This window comes from Myotis lucifugus, unplaced genomic scaffold, assembly GCF_000147115.1.
Source record: "Myotis lucifugus unplaced genomic scaffold, Myoluc2.0 scaffold_225, whole genome shotgun sequence".
In the NCBI taxonomy this organism is placed as follows: domain Eukaryota; kingdom Metazoa; phylum Chordata; class Mammalia; order Chiroptera; family Vespertilionidae; genus Myotis; species Myotis lucifugus.
The window spans coordinates 311,304-328,843 of NW_005871273.1; the positions used below are offsets into that span (position 1 = coordinate 311,304).

At 42.5% G+C, this 17,540-nt stretch overlaps 1 protein-coding gene across 3 annotated transcripts in view; it reads left to right on the forward strand.

Moving 5' to 3' along the window:
- OPCML (opioid binding protein/cell adhesion molecule like) overlaps positions 1 to 2,841 on the forward strand; it is a 179,784-nt gene extending 176,943 nt beyond the window's left edge. The window contains exon 6 of one of the 3 annotated variants that reach the window (XM_006098233.3): positions 2,220 to 2,829. In XM_006098233.3, coding sequence (XP_006098295.1) covers positions 2,220 to 2,320 — 101 coding nt within the window. In that variant the 3' untranslated portion in view covers positions 2,321 to 2,829. Of the gene's footprint in view, positions 1 to 2,219 lie in introns of all 3 variants that reach the window. The other 2 variants (XM_023761992.1, XM_023761993.1) reach the window with 2 other exon arrangements.
- Positions 2,842 to 17,540: the final 14,699 nt, after the last annotated feature.

Consider the following 17,540-nt stretch of genomic DNA (forward strand, 5'->3'; position numbering starts at 1 on the left):
GTCACCATTGTGACCCAAGCAAACTGAGCACCCTCTATACCCATGAAGTCACCTTCATGGCTTCCACTCTTTGGAACACTCAACTAAGCTCAACTGTGGCTGTAACCCCTGCTTGATCAGCACTGAACATCAATGGCAACCCATATCCCATGACAGACACTCGTTGCTCTTTATGATGCCACCTTCTTTTCTCTCTATACTTCACCTTTTTATGCTTTGCTTTCTTATACATGTAACTTCTCTTCTCTGTTTAGCAATATGCAACCTTGTACTGTATCATGACATCACTGAAATGCTAAAGTCCACTGTAGAAGTTGGAAAAAAGTTATCCCTACACTAAGAGTTCTGTCCCTCTAAGGTAGAGCTTTTAGAGCTTCAACTGTTTCTTGAGTTAATATCAACACAACGAATTAGATAAAGGCATAGGTGTATAGCACAGTGGTTAGACATTTAAAGAAACATATGGGTTTTATAAATCTACATTGCTCATTTTCTTATAAACTCATTTTAAACATTTAAATAATTCTCTTTTTTTCCAGAAGACAATATAGAAAATTACCTTGAACTTTAACTTGGACATTTTCCAACTCAGTAGACCAGTATGCCTCCTCAGGGTATATATCTGGACTGATGGAGGTCCCAGAGTCAGGCTACTTTCCATAAATATATATGGAGCCTCCATGGAGCTAGAGACATTATCCTGCCCTTGTCTATGGATACTCTATTAAAAAAAACTACAGAGAAATATGAGCCAGACTCTCAAGATATCATATAAAAATGATTTTTTTAGTCAATAAGAGAATTATGTACATTGTAAATCAGAGGAAGAAAAGTTGTCCGTGTTGAAATCCCTGAAGATGGAACAGTTGAATGCTCTCTGCTGAAATGAGAGACCTATACTTTCTCAAGCAAAGGTCAGCATCAGTCCCTTCCCAGGCAGGCACAGATCCACACCATTAGGTTGACCAACAAGCCAAATGATTGGGCCCTGTCTGAGCAGCCCCTATGCCACCTCTGCATTTTAAAGTAGCCACACTCCTTTCCAATAACCCAATTTACTTCTAAAAAGGCAGTGTAGTCCTGGCTGGAAAAGGAAGAGGAGGCATGCTTGTCTTGCTTGCAATTCCTTCCCTTTGTCACAGGCTTCATAGGAATGTCTATTGATGGCTTCTAATCCCTTGGCTTGTACTTGCTTTTGCTTTCCCTGGAATACTCTCTGCTTGCTGGCTGCCTGTCTTAATTATGACCCTAAATTCCTGTGGTTTCCCAATAAAGGTGATGGAGGAGCAAAGAGGCAGAGTTAGCCACAGACACATCTGCCCTGGGCCCTTTGAATAGGCCAGGATAATTCCATTCCGTGGTCTTTCTTCTCAAGGACAACAGATGAAAGGAAATGGATAGCATGTGTGATTCTATAGTCTTGTTCAATGGAATGTGAATGACTCAGGAGGGCTGTGTGAAGAAGGGTCAGAGGGAGGGAAGAAGAAAGAAAGAGCTGCAGGTACAATTGCTTCAGGCTGCATCGTTAGCTGGCAGTTAGGACATGACAGGTTGAGTCTTCTTTGTTCCTTTTGAAGAGGCACCATGGACTGATGGGATAAACCCAATCCTCCTCTTTAAAACTCTTGAGTATTCTTCCTCAACTACTTCAGGAGGAACCTCCACAATACCAAGTTACACGGGATGAAATGTTGGCCACATCAACAGCCACATATTTGTTGTTCACAAAATTTTTCTGTTCCTCCCAAGCCCCCACCCCCCTCCCAGTTCTCTCTACTCTGGACTCTTTCCTGCACCCCATGGCTCTCTCCTGCATCCCTGTCTGACCAGGATTCTATCTCCAAAGACAGAACACAATTAGTGGTAATATTTATGAAATAGCCATCAGGTCCTGCCATACCATTTAGCCCTGTCTGCAGCCTTAACTTTTTAGCCCATAGGCCTAACTTACTGTCATTACCTCCCTCCATCCCCCCCTTTTTTTAAAACCCCATCTTTCAGAGCAGGCTATAGTGGCCAAGGCATCCCACTGATTTGCCCCTTTGAGTTTCTCAATACTCCCCATGGCACTTTCCATTTGTCCAGACTTAGAAGGGTCAGTGGTGGAAGTGAGAGGTGGGGGAATGCTCACAGAGAAGCATGTCTATATATTTGCTCAGCAATAAGTATGGTACCTTTGGGTGCATGCTAATGGCTCTGTCTCTCTTTCCCCTACACAGGGCCTGGAGCAGTCATTGATGGTGTAAACTCGGCCTCTAGAGCGCTGGCTTGTCTCTGGCTATCAGGGACCCTCTTTGCCCACTTCTTCATCAAGTTTTGATAAGAAACCATAGGTTCTCTGAGCAACGCCTGCTTCTCCATATCACAGACTTTAATCTACACTGCGGAGGGCAAACCAGTTTGGGCTTCTTTTTGTTTCTTTGTTTCTGATATTCTCTCTTGATTTTTTTTAAATTTTTATTCTTCAGTTTTGTTTGTTTATTTGACTTTTTTTCCCAGTTTCAATGAGTGGGGTTGGGGGAGGGGAGGGCAGGGTTCTACCATGTGTAGGCTAATCACTCATTGGTGTGTCCAAAAATGGAATCTGTTCCTGCTCCCTGAGCTCTTCCCTTTTCTCTGCTTCCCTCCCCATCATCACCACCACCAACCTCTCCTGTCCCACACACCAAAACATGAGCTCCATTTGGGCAAAACCGTGCCTCGTGATAAACACCCTGAAGACACAACTTGACTTATAATGTAGTGCACAGCAAGAGTTATATCCAAGTGTCCTATTATCTGTGTCTTTTAAGCTTTGGGTCATTTTCCTGATTACAATGTACATATCCCTCTCTCCATGTTTATTATTATCTAATTACATTAGGGTTCACATCCTTTCTTTCTGGAAAGTTATCTCAAGGCATATATATATATATATATATAATTGCATCTTCTCTAGGTACTCTGCTCTATATGCGTTTCTCACCAGCTACAGGGATGCGAGCTTTGAAGCTATTCACTCTACCCCATACTAAAAATTTAGAAGTCGAATGACCACAAGGGGGGTAGACATTTTGAGGATAGTATTTCCCTTAAAAAAATGCTGTTCAGCTCATAAAAATGATTTATAGATAGCTGATTGTTTAGGTTTTATCAAGCTATCTATCAAAGTAATCATACAGTTATCCATCTACTCAATTCTCTGATTTTCCTCTCCATTCAATTATCTATCCACCCATCTTTCTCTCTAGTAATCTATTCACTCTATTTGTCAATCCATCAATGTAATTCTCTAACACTTCTTTCTATTTCTTTCCTCACTACTCACTATCAATTCATCACCATATTAATGTCTAATCATATGGTGTCTCTTCAACTGTATTCATTTCTCCTCTACCTTCAGCAGACATTGGCATCTTCAAAATTACCTATCAGCTTCTCATGTGAAAGCCAATGATCTCACAGGCTAACAGCATAGAAAAGCAATATGGCATGGACTCTTTGGAATGTGATATCCCATCCACCCAACGTAGATGCGGTTAACGGATGGACCAAAGTAGAATTCTAATGATCAGTCACTCACTATTCCCAGAAGTGACTGGGTTTCCACAGCCACCTTCTTGGGAAGTCAATTGACCCTGGCGAAGCCTGGATTGCTGCGTATTTTTCTTTTTTCACACTTGAAGGACCAAGGAGCCAACCTTCATGCTTCTCTCCGCCTTTCAAGAAAGTGTATGTCAGGAACCTATAGGATTCACCCCAGGGCTGGCTTCTCTTAATAGCAAAAGCAAAGAAGAAAACAAACACATCTGACTGTGGAACGGAAAGAAAGTAGTCCACCTGTCTGAGTGCGATGACTTCAGCTATTGTCTCCTCTCTGCTCCAGTTTCAGTTGAATCTGTTTGAAAACTATCCAGTAAAAAGCCGATGAGGCCAATTACATGGTGGGTGTGTTGACAACTCTGGTGTTTGTATCAGAAAGCTCTTCTGGGCTGAGGAGGGCACTTGAGCAACCCACTTAATTTCCAAGCACGTGATTAACACAACACTGCGAACAGAGGGGGAAAGTGGAAGTGACTCACAATTTCCTCTGCTACCGGCTGCTGCTCCACCAGCTCTGGGGGAGAATGCCCTCAGCTCTCCATCGTCAAAGCAGACCTAGTATAGAAACAGGAGCTGATCTGACCTTTCTACGTTATCTCCTGGGACAGGAAGGACTCGGCCAGTGAGGATGCCGTGATCCAGAAGAAGGGCGTTGAAAACCACACAAGGCTGTGTTTCTCTTCACCTGTGCTGCAGGGACTGTCCTACTGAGCGGGTGAGAAAGAAGCATCCACATTGTCTAGCTCTCACACCTACCCTGACCCGACTGGGAAACTGTTTCAGCAAAATAATAAATAATAAATATGTGTGTGGCTATGTGCACATATAAAATACAAACCTTTTTGCCTTGGCATACAAACACCTAGGCACTTTCACAAGCGTTTGAGCTGGTGCAAGTGAAATTAATACGACATTTGCCAGCTGTAAACAGACATCTGCATTTCCTAGCGAGCCACCAGGAGCCGGATTCTGGGAACATAAATGATGTGCCAAACGCAGTGTATCGATTCCAAGTTTCCAGGGACAATCATGAGCAGACATAAAGTCATAATTAGAAGTCGGACATCAGTGTTTCAGATCTGTCACCACATTGAGCACCTGGAGTCGGGTTGGTGTCAGACGTTGGATGAGAATCAAATGTGTCATGGGAGCGGTCTACTGATCATCAATTTGATGCTTGGGAATCAAATAAATGTGGAGGCTGTGGAGAGTTGGCGGTTTCAAAGAACAGGTTCTTGAAATGGACAAGCTGTACATGTTCTTCAGTCCAAGACGCGTCCTAGAGGAAGGGGCCCACCCTCCTTGGGCCATGAAGGCCACTAGAACCTTCTGAACAGGGCAAGGCTGGGCCTCAGAGTCACGAAGAAACTCTGCACTGCCTTCTTCCTCTGGACACCAGGAAGCACCTCTGGTAGTTGCCTATTCCAGCCACACTTCCGAGGAGGAACAGCCTATAGCCAATCCTCGTCTGTCTGGGATAAAGGAAACCAAGTAAATAAGACCCCAGGAAGCTGGGCGCTGGGAAAGGAAATTGCTCTTCCTCACAACAGATGGCCCCCAGCTTCTGTGTTGTTTGGGTTACTTTGGTGGGGATGGCTCTATATGACAGTAGGTCTTCCCCAACAGTTTGAAGCATACTGAGCAGTAAATGCTCACTAAAGATCACATCCACAAGTACACGTGCTCTTTCAACTTTACGTATGGAGGGTAGATGGATAAGGCCTGCTGGATAGATTTTTTTTCAAGGTGTCCATGGTGGGGATGGAGTAGGGGTAAAGGAGGAAAATCAAACAAGTCTCTGAGCATCCTATGGCTCTTCGCGGGTTTTCCATGGGAAGATAACCAAATAATGCTTATCCGAGAGTAGGTGAGAGGAACTCAGCAATGCAGTTCCCCTCTGAAACCCTCCCCCTTCCCCCAGACACAGTTGAAATGGACTTCCACCAAAGTGATGCCAATGAGAGTGCTAGTGTTAAGATTCTGGCCAAGCTTGTCTTCTCAGAAGTTTAATGTCAAGTGCCTGATATAGTCATCTGCAAGTCTAAGCAAGTGCTTTTAGTTTTTCTCATTCGTGCTTTAACTGGGGGAGAGGAGACATACAGGAGAATGTGGTGACACATGCATATATTTTATGCAGGGAGCGCACTGTGCATGATTGTTCTTCTGCAACTGTGCTCAACTGAATAGAAGGAAAGGTAAGGCTTTGTATCCAAAAAGAGGTCTGGGCCTCTTTCCTTTGAAACCAGTGCCTCGTCCTAGATGGTATGTTTCCAAGATTGGGCAGTGAGTTCTCAAGACCTGGGTGGGAAGTGTGCTCTGGGACCCTAGAAACTCCATAACCAAGGATGAATTGAAGGATCTGTTTCTGCATCAACCCAGTTGCCTTGCACTCAACATGGAAGAATTAGCAAGTTCCACCTATGACAAAAGTACGCTTTCGTGAAAAGTGTAGAGAACCTCAAGGTGGGCAGTGGATCCGAAGAGAGTTTATCGCTGTCACTGCATCAGGAGTGGCTGTAAATTGAATAACCTGGTTTTGGTCGGTGATTCCAACGCCACTGAGATTGTCTTCTCCTCTGTAGTGATGTATGAATGGCATCAGCCCATCAGTAGAAGGATGTGAGAAATGGCTCAAGATGAGGAGAGATATGGGGTGGGGTAATCCTTCGCAATTTCACCCCGTCTTAACCAGAGAAACAGTGGCTTTGCAGTACCTGGAACCAGCCCTCCATTCTCCCCTCCCCCAAAGAACACAACCCACAAATTTTTATTTTTTTAAAGAGAAAAGTTTAATCTCTTTAGAAATAGGAAAAGCAGCATAAAATTTTTCTTCTTGGAAAAATTCATTTTTAAAATTTTTTTTTGTCCAATAAGGAGAATCTTCATTTTGCACAAGACCTATACCTAGAAAAGCTTATACCCAATTGCCTCCCCGTGGTACTATCCAAAGTTTCCCTGTGTCTTTCTCTTAAGACAAATACGTTTGAGCAGTTGCAATAAAACTTCACAGGTGTGTAACGAGGAAGGCATCATTTTCAAGAAAGATACCATATGATGAGAACGCCTAATGATCACTGAAAGTAAGCAAATAAAAATGCCAGTCTCATTTCCCTCATTTCTTATTTAAGAGAAGAGAAGTAAATGAAAGGAAGAAGAAAATAGATTCGCAATTAAAAGAAATGGCCCAAAGAGCTGAAAAGCGTGCAATTTAGCCTTCAGGTGCAGAATTCTGGGAGTCCAGAGGAATGTGGAGTGGACTCAATTAGGCCCAATTGTCTTCATCCTGAAAGTAGTCCGCCAAACCTCATTTCCCATATTTTGAGAGATTCCTTTTCGTGTCTTTCAATGGTGCCCCTTTGAAGGCACACAGTTTTCCACACCACTGAGTGCAAGAAGAAAGATTGTGAACCTTCCTACTCTTTCTCGGCCACATTCTCTGCTACTGGCAGATCTATAAGGACATCGACAATAGCAATGATAAGTAATAATAGCTCCCCTCGAGTTAGTTAGAGGGAGCATTTTTAATCATTCAAAAATTTTTGTGACATGTACAGTGCAATTGTGCGGAATGTGTGCGTGTACGAAAATGTATCTGTCAAGTTCAGAGTCCTCTAGATTAAAAAAAAATTATGACTTATCAATAGTGCCGTTATAGCTATGTCAGACAATGGGTGTGCCCATTCTCACGATTATCCTTAAAGCAAATCTATGTTCAAATGCTTTAAAAATTGATCACATGATACAAGAGTATAACTTTGTCAGCTCTCTAGAGTTCTTTTTTTTCTTCTTTAATTTTCTCCCCCATTTTTTTTCCTTAAAAATCAATGAAGAATTGATTTCTGTCAATAATTGTATTAAGGGTGAATATACTACCTGAATTTTGTGCATGTTACATTGTAGTTGTAACCTTTTCTAATTCAGGATGAACACGAGATGGTTGTGATTGTGCAGTGTATCAATAAAATTCGAAGAAATTTGTAATTTTGGGGGGGCTTGTTATTAGGCTATATCATTGAGCACTCAGGAATGGAGAAAAGTGAAGCTAACTATGCTACTCCCATATATGTGGTTTAGGCTTTGGGGAGTAGACACAATCAGGAATGCAAGTATATCTTCTCTCTCTCTCTCTCTCTCTCTCTCTCTCTCTCTCTCTCTCTCTCTCCCACCCCCCACTCCAAGCATATACACACATACAGCATAGAAGGCAGTCTACACACTTTCTCTATACACATGTATATCTAATATCTATGCCATTTACAAATACTATAAGATATACCTGCAGCCTCAAAGCCTACAAAATGTATTTATTGACCGAGGCTCCATGGAATGAGAAGAGAAGTTTCAGAAATATAATGACCAGGTACTCCTCAGTTTGGACACTCTATTCCTTAATCATTTCTGCAGTTTGATTCCACTCACAACTGTGACAAGAATGCGTATGAGAAGATATGGTGACTATGTCCATTTGTTCGTAGACATATATGCCATTTTTATTGCTCTACATCTCTGGTTTTACTAAAGTATGCTTATGGGTACCAGCATGAAAAGGAGACCTCGAAAGAAGCTGCACCCCTCTGATTGCCTTCTCTAAACCATCTTTCTCTTTCATTCAAACTCCAACTCCCCTACCTTCATCACACACATCTCTGACTTTCTGAAGGAATGGGTGTAATCTCTTTTGTACACTCAGCTTCTCTATCAAGTAGCCCTTCCCAGTTCTACCAGTAACTAGATACGTGACATTGATGGGCATTTGACCTTTCTAATGTTTGTTTCCTCATCTATACCATTTGCAAATTTGCTCCTCACAGCGTGGTTTAGTTGACAACTTTCTGGTAGCTTTTGTTTCTCTTTCAACCACTGGGTTTCTCAAGAGTTGCCTAAATAAAGCTTAAAACCAATGGCTGTTTATGGCTTGGGAGTTAGCAGAAAGGGGGTTAAGATTCCCCTGTTGATATTACCGCATGACTAGCACTTCTGGCCAAGATGCTGAGTTAGAGTCCTGAGGCTTGTTTGTTCCTGGCTTTCTAGGTAAACAAGGGCTACTCCCTGACCTTTCATGACTCTGTCTCCTTCACAGGGAATGGGACACAGATAACTTGATAAACTAGATCATGTTCTTTGAAAATTAAAATACCTAGAAAATGGTAGGTACCGATGAATGCGTTTCCAGTTTCCTCAGGCTCATTGTAAAATCATGACTTGTCAAGGAAATATATTTTCAAGCCCTTTAACCATCTTAATACCTTTAGTGCTCCTTCTCCTATCTTTATTTTATTATTCCTTTTAATCATCCTCTTCCCATCCACACCTGACCCTCTCCTGCTCCTGCTCAGACATGCTGAAACGTTTACCCATCTGTCTGTTCTCCGGCTGGCACAGACATTTTCCGGTCTTCCACTCCATCTGGCCACTTAGCTCAATCAATCATCAATGTACCAATTTACTTCTCCATCAGCTAACCACTCACCTATTCATTCAAAGATTATGTCCCCATTTGTCTAACCCTTATTCCATCTACACACGCATGCACCTCCCTAATGTGACTGCTCCCATCTATTTATTTAAACCATCTATCCATTCCTCACCTGTCAATCCATCTACCAATCATCCTTCATCTAGCCTTTGGCAGGCATACCTATTTACCAAGACACTTCAAGGTAATGAAAATCTTTGCTGTTATTTTTTTCGTTCCGCAAGAGAGGCTTTATCTAGTTATTTTTAAGCACAGCAGCTAAACAATTGGATTGCTTTTTTGTTATTTTTTTTTTTTGCCTAAAATACACCCTATTAAAAACATATACATAGAGGATTCCTTTAGGAAATATACTCAAGGCATTCTTATTGCTAGCAAGATGTATTACAGTTGGAAGGGGATGGAGAATTGGGAGTGGAAACCCTCAGATGAGCACATGCCGATGTTCAACTTTCTAACACTAGGCATGCAATGAGCATAACAAATGATTGAAGAGACAGGCAGGAGAGACCTCAATTGGCAGCGACCTCTTTTTTGCTATTTGATTTTCTGTTAAATAAGTTCGTTATTTTTATGAAAATTAGGGAGCATAACGAATTGGTACCAAACCCTACATTTACTGTTGAAAAACAAAACCCTAAAGCTAAAAATAATGCTACCTTCTTTTCACATGTTCATCTGGTCATTAGGAATGTTTTTAATTATATTTTTCCATTTATTCATTCATTCATGCATCACATTTAGTGAGGAACATCCCTTAAGGAGCTCATATCTGAGATGTAAAAACAGCCCTATAAAAAGAAACATTACAGTATAATACTGCAAATATACAGATAAAGCTATGAGAAAATGACTACAGAGGGAGCAGATATTGGGAAATGATTGGAAGCTTCTTTGTTTTCTCCACTTTCCCCCAGAGAAGAAAATCTGGAATGTAGGCAGGTAATACAGGCAGCAGATATGGTGAACAGATATATTACTACAAAAATGAATATGGTACCAGGACCATGGCACATGCAATGTTCAAGTATTTATTGATGTAGCCAGCACACAGGTGTTGGATAGGAGAGCATCATGAAAGAGGTTATAATCATAAATGGCCAAAGGGCCACACTGTGCAATTAATTGGAGATGCAGCCCACACAAGGACTCCTGGAGAAAGAGAGAGATAACTTCTAGAATGTCAATCCGGGCAGCATATTAAGTTTAATTCTTACACAGGACTACTGAGCATATATATTATCTTTCATTGGATCTCAAAGCTCCACGAGCCTTTCTGACGAGGGAAAGGAGAAAAGGGAGATTGGGTGTGGGCATAGCAAAGACTTCCAGAGTGAAAGGCAGAAGTTAACTGTGGCCTTGCTGAATACTTTCCCCTAAAATGAGTCTCTCCAGGTAAGAGTTGACTATAGCTCTGGGATTCATTTGCATTTACATGTCTAACACCATCTTCTATGCCAAAAATAAAAATATTTACATTTTTTACCTCCATGATTTGCTATGTCCTGTAAAACATTTTTTCTTTCTTTTTTTTATTTTTTTTAAGCTGAAGTCCTCAAAGCAAGTATTTTCTCTACAGAGACAGAATATGATGTAGTTTGGGGAAATTTACTTCTAAATTCTGATCTAACAAGTTCTGTTATGTTGCCTTCAACCAATTTCTTATCCTGCCTGGACTTTAGCCTCATCTTGGTTAATCCAATGGTAATAATATCCACCTCAGAAGCCCGGATGTGAGAATGATTACCTGTAAAGAAGTAAGAATGCTTAACATGGTGCCTGGTGCATATAAGTTACAAAATAAGCATTAGGTCCCCTCCCCCCATTCCTTCCTCAGCTTTCCTTCCAAGTCCTCACTTTCCTGAGTCCCTATAAGACATCATTTCAACTGTGTTTGCCTCTTTCAAAAACTGAAGAAAATGTATTTTCAGTGTTATTTTTTATTGAAATTTAAAAGGAAGAAACACATTTTTGATTTCTGGATGCAAGTTTAGAAAACTGGGAGGATTTTTGGTAGACCACCACAGAAATGTGGAAAAAATAGAGTGCGTCTTAATTTTCAATCTAATAAACATGTATGCAGTACCTAATATATGACAAGTACTGCGACAAACACAACATAGTGTCTAACTTTAAGAACATCCCAGTCCAGTGGAGGATTTAAAATTACAGCACAACACAGTAGGTGTTGCTCAAGGGCTAGAGGAACCCAGTAGAGGGCACATACGCAGACATCAGGGCTCAAGGAAGACTTGCAGAAGATGAGATGCCTGAGCTGAGTCTTGAAGGAGCTGAATGAATTAGCCACGAAAAGGGAGGGAAGAGGAGCAACTGAGTAATGGCAAAGGCATAGCAAGGTCAAGAAATTGCAAGTACAGTGGGGCCTTGACTTACGAGTTTAATTCGTTAAGGAGCTCGTTAACTCAAATTACTCTGTCAAATTACTCTGTCAACCCAATGCAAAAAATCGGCTGAGAGACAGCTGGTATCTCAAAAAACTAGTTAGTCGGGACACTCGTAAGTCAAGGCCCCACTGTACAGATTATCCAAGAAGGGTGAAGGCAGAGGCACAGGGCAGGACAGAAGGTAGAAAGGGCAGGCAAGAGCCAAATCCTTAAAAACTTTGCAGGAAATGCTGAGATGTTGGGATCTGTCCTAAAATAGATAGAGCAGACATCAAAGGACTTAATCAGGAGCCTAGATGGAATTCACACTGAGAAAGGTCACTATTGCAGGAGGGTGGATTAATGGGCCTTGGTTAAACTGGCAAGGGCAAAACATGTTAAGGGCAACTGAAATAATTCAGATGAAATAAAAATGACTGGGAGTAATAAGAAGAGGCAGAGAAGTTGAAGTGATTGTTAGAGGGTAGATCAATTAGGAAGGAATAGATGAATGTGGTGACGGAGATATGGGGAATATTCCAGATTTCCAATTTTGCCAACTGGGTGGAAGATGGTATCTTCAGTGATTCTGAAAACTAAGGAAGATGCTAAGGTTCCATCCGGTTTTTATATATCTTTTTAAGCCTCCTTAGAAGTCCCAGGTGGAGGGGTTTGGGCACCATCAGCACGCTCCTGAGTCATGTAATTATACCCATCCTCATCTAGAAGGGGTGCTGATTTCTCCCTCCCTTAGTTTGATGGGAACTCCAGCTCCTGTGTCATTTGCAAGTCATTTCTCATTGTCCATTCCCTGCGTCTCCTGATTTTGTCTTACAAAGGTACTGTTTTCATTGCTCGTTGTGATGGCCGGGTAGAGAGCAGTCCTTGGATTCGGCAGTCAGGAAGCAACTAACAGATGACAGAGCAGGGAAGGGGAAACTGGCACAGCTGTCCCACCACCCAGATGGGATCTGGCACTTCTCATGTCTAACACTAGGGCCAAACCACCATTCCCTGTGTGGTGAGAGAATGGCTGGGCTCCGAGAGTGTTTGGACGTATTTTATTACAATCCATCTGCTTTGTTACAGCAAGGCGAGTCCTCTTTGTGTTCTTACCATATAATTTGATGCTCACTTGCTTGTGAACAAAATTTAGAAAAGTTCTTAAGCTTCCAATCCTCATTGGAGAGCTACTTCTGACTCCATTTGAATGATTCAAGAATATAGATATACTTCTAGCTTTGTTTAATTCCCTCCCTTCCCCGCCAATATTCACAGAGCAGCTCTCCTAAAACTAGGGAAGCCTGAATTGTAGCAGGAAGCCATGGTGTCTGGCTGCCTGTCAAGGCAACACAATTTTCCAGGTGGCCCATCAGTGTATGTGAACACAGAGCTATGGGAGTTTGAGCCCATGCATGTTCACTGCTCTGAGCTGAGGCAGCAGGATCTGCAAGTGAGGGAGAGCTGAATATAAACCCTGATTCTGTCATACACTAGTGCAACTTCTTATAGCCTCAGTGTGCTCACCTGCAAAGTAGAGTTAGTAACTAGACCATGACACTGCTGTGAGGTGTATAGTACAAGGTGCAGCACAAAAGGACTTGACAAGCTCCTGGAATATAGATGCTTGGCACAGAGAGGCAGCCCGTTACTTAATTTCTTTTCACCACCCTCTGCTCTGTCTTCTCCTTTGCCAAACCACCCCACACCTACCACACATGATGGTCTAGAAGACATAGTGTAAGCTAAGAGATGATTCTGTTCTAAATCATGTTCTCAGGTTTGTTGTTGGAATCATGAGATAAAAATGTGTAGAGTTCCTAGCAAAGAATCTAGCTCTTTATGTATTTTATAATATCCACTTCCTTCTACCCTTTCCCCCTATTTCTCAGTGCAGTCCTTAGGGTATAAGAAACCAACTACACATGCATCGTGGTTGTCTATGGATGTCCGGGGCTGAGACCCTGCAGGGTGTGAAGGTGCTTTCACGGTTGGCTGTCCCTGAGGAAGAAGGCAAGCTGGGCTCTGCCCATGGAGCCTGCATCTCTTGCTCTTGCTCTTATTCCCTGCCTGGTGGATTTGCAAGGACGGTTGCTCTGGTTACAAGACCAAGTCAGTTTCTGTCTCTTCTCAGTAAAGGTCTTTGGGGAATCTGCTTGTTAGAGAAGTAGTAGCTGCATGGTTGAGTCAACGGGGACAGTAAAGAGACTTATCGGAGGTCCTCAGCTACAAAGGCACCAGCTCTCTTGAAGCCAGAGTCTCCATCCCCGTGCTACGCAGGCAGCCCAGACAACCTGACTTCTCCCCCTTGTGAGATGGTGGCTCCAGGACCCGAGTTGGTGTGCTTGTTTGACTGTGTCCCCTTTCATGTCAATTTCTCATTGAGTTACTCACAGAATTCCCTGCTGCCCCGCCTTGCTCTCTCCTGTACTGATCTCTGTTCTGTGGGTAGCGTCAGCACTCTTCAACTGCCCCTTCCCTCCTCTTAAGTTTTACCTTAAGGATGTTGAAACTGCTGAGGGAGAGAGTAACACAAGGAGTGGAAGGGGCCATTGGAGGGGTGTGTGTGTGTGTGTGTGTGTGTGTGTGTGTGTGTGTGTGTGTAAAATTTCTGTTGTATGAATATTCTCTTTGTTTTAGCACAGTGATGTCCACAGGCTAACATATTTTAGCAGACCCATTCCTTGCCCAATAGCATATGGAAAAAGCAATGTGTGTGCAGGGAGGAGGCAGGTGAGGGTGGGAACTGAGCAAGGGCCAAAAGCTGCTAACTTTTACATGTTTATGGAAATCATCCATGTAGCCGGAGCTTTCCCAGGTATGGACTCATATAACATTGGAAACAACCTCAGAAGTAATGCGTTGCCCTCACTGAAGCTCCGAGGACACTGCTAGAGGTTAGCAGGCTTAGGAACCCAGTTCAAGATGGTCTGATTCCATATGGCATGCTTTTCCCAGTTCCACACCAAGTTGCCTGCCGTTCTCAGGGTTGACCCCATGTTCCAAAGCACACTGGGCTCTCTATTAATAGAACATAAGAACGAGTCCTGTAAGTGTTTTTTGTAAGTCCACCTTCCTTTTGAGCTTCCAGAAAGGAAAGTGGTAGCCTGGAAGGTGGGGGGAAGGGGTTCTATCTCTTGGGAAAACTGCCACCAGAGATCTGGCTCCAGGGGTCAGGTCTAGAAAATGGCTGGGCTCTTCAGCACTTACCCATTCCTCTTTCCCATTGAAGACAAGCCCCTGGTATTGTTGGCTAAACTATCCATGAGTCTGAGAGACTCAGGGAAGCAACAGAGAAGAGGGAAAGTACATCCTACAAAGAAGTGAGAAGAGGAAATAATTTAATTCCAGGCTCTAAGTACACAATAGAGTGTCATATGAGTAAAAGGAAATTGCCTCTCTTTGTTTTCTAGTTTGGACAAAATAAGAAAAATCAACAAAAATCACAGCCAAGGAAAATAGATTATGGACAATGAAATATAGAATATATTCAGTCAAATCTGACTTCTTTCAGGCAAAAGGGAACTATTGACTTTAAATAAATATAAATGTATGTCTGTAAAAATATCTATCTACTTACCTACCAACCAACCCATCCATCATCTATCCTCTGTCACCATCCACTACACCAAACTCAATGACAGCAGACAGTTTGTGTTGGCTGTTTCCCAAACATCTACAATGGTGTCCGGCACATGGTGAACCACAGTATTTGTTAAATGAATGAACCCAAGGCTTTTGAGCAGAGGCCTCACAGAGATCTACTGGGCAGAGTGGAAGGGAGAAAGTCAACACCAGTAGGAAGGAAGGTGGGGAGGTAAACATCTCTGTGTGGTCCATTTTTGTGATCGTGAGGATCTGATGTAGGAGATAGTCATGGGCTGGAAGGCATCATACAGATATGGAAGATATTGAGAAGGGAGAATCCATGGTATCTACCTACTTATCTCTTTGTCCAAAAGGAAATGGGTCCAAATAGAATAGGTATTCTCTTTTAATCATGTTTTTCTGTTGGCATATTTTGTTTGTCCGTTTCTCTTCGACAGTAATGTTGATCTTGTATTTCCATAAGTGTTCATGTTTTAAGAAGCTTGGGCCTCATCATTGAGACAAAATATCTACAATACAAAAGCTGATGGCTTGCCTAGCAAGCACCTAACTAGTTAGCACCCAGGCTGGTTAGCGCCTAACTAGTTAGCACCCAGAGGGAGCTGGTGTCCAGGTTCCCTGGCTGCTAGTCCTTGGCTGGTCATTTTTCCTTCCAAATCTGCTTCTGTCCCCATTCCTGAACCATCGTGACCTTGCACCTCACCTTCTGCTCTAGGGAAGTCAAACTTTTATGCTCTCAAAATAGTTCTTCTCTGACTCACAGGCAAGCCCAGTGACCTCCAAAGGTCAATCTCTGTCCACCTTCATTTTTCATGCAGCTTAGCCTGCACCTTCATACCTTACCCGAAGGACAGGGAGAACTCGGCAGGAGGAAAGCATTAAACTGGCCCCATTTCCCATGAACCATCATGAATGACGACTGCAAAGGGCAATGTGATAAGGAGGTGGATTCGCACTAGAGCAGTGGTTCTCAACCTTCCTCATGCCGCGACCCTTTAATACAGTTCCTCATGTTGTGGTGACCCCCAACCATAAAATTATTTTCATTGCTACTTCATAACTGTAATTTAACTACTGTTATGAATCGTAATGTAAATATCTGATATGCAGGATGTATTTTCATTGTTACAAATTGAACATAATTAAAGCATAGTGATTAATCACAAAAACAATATGTAATTATATATGTGTTTTCCGGTGGTCTTAGGTGACCCTATGAAAGGGTTGTTCGACCCCCAAAGGGGTCGAGACCCACAGGTTGAGAACCACTGCACTAGAGGATTCCCAAGATCTACGGCCCCCTTTGTAAGAGCACCTACTATGTGCCAGCAGCATACTAAGTCCAATTAGGAGTCTAGTGACATTAAATGTGGTCCTGGCCACCTGGGAGTATAGGATGGAATTAGAAGGACCACACTCATGATTATATGTTTAAAATGATAAATGGGGAGGCGCAGTCCTTAGATGTGACATCCCATTGGCAGTAAGTTTGGAGGGTGATTAAATCACAGAGCTGATTTTAGGTTAAGATGCCTCCCATTCCTACCCACAGGCTTTCCCAGCCAGGCAAGCTCAGGGCAGGCTACCTGAGAGAGTGAGGCTGAGAAAGAGGCCAGTCCCCCTCCCTCCCAGGCCCAGTGCAACCAGTAGCCTCAAGGGGTCCATTGTTCTCTCCTCATAAACTATAAACAGCACTCACAGAAGGGAGAGAGGTCCAAATAACTGGGCTGGGTGAGCGCCCAGCTGCCGCTGTCCTTAAAGCCACATCAGTAAACAGCACCGCAGCAATCAATTTGGCTTTTTTGATGAAGACAAAACCATAGAGGAAAACCATTAGGAGAGGTAATAAAGGGCCTTCTTGTACAGTTAATAGAGAGCCTCCTGGATGGAACAAGCCCAGCTGCTGCCGCTGAAAATTTACTTCTGTTTTCAAGTTCAAATAGAGACTAAAACATTATCTTCGCGGGAATTGATTTTACGTCTTCCAAACACATATGCCACCTTAATTGTGATTTGTGTGATAGTTCAGCTGCTGAAAGCTTTCGTTTATCTCTACCTGGTTAAACAACTTTAAATAATAACAAGTCAATATATCTGTCTATTGACCCGGGTTCTCGCATCCCCAGAGCACACTGGCAAAGAAGAAGAAAAAGGTGTTTAACCCCTCCTGGCCCCAGACTGTCCCGAATCCATTTCCCCATGTTCGATGTTAATGGGAAGATATAATTGTTCAAAAAATGAAATGAATAGAAATATGCAAAGCCTTCTCTGGTGTGCTTTCTCCTGCAGAGGCGGATTGTTTTGTGTGTGTGTGTGCGCGTGTGTGTTGTATGTTTAACCTTAATGTATTCTTTAAATGAAAAAAGAGTCTGATTTCTTTTTGTCAAATTATCCTGCACTAAATTTTCTAATTTATTTTAGTTACAGAAATTTTACTTTGGCATGGAGCTCAAGAAAAGAGATAGTAAAGATGGCAGCTTGTTTTAAAA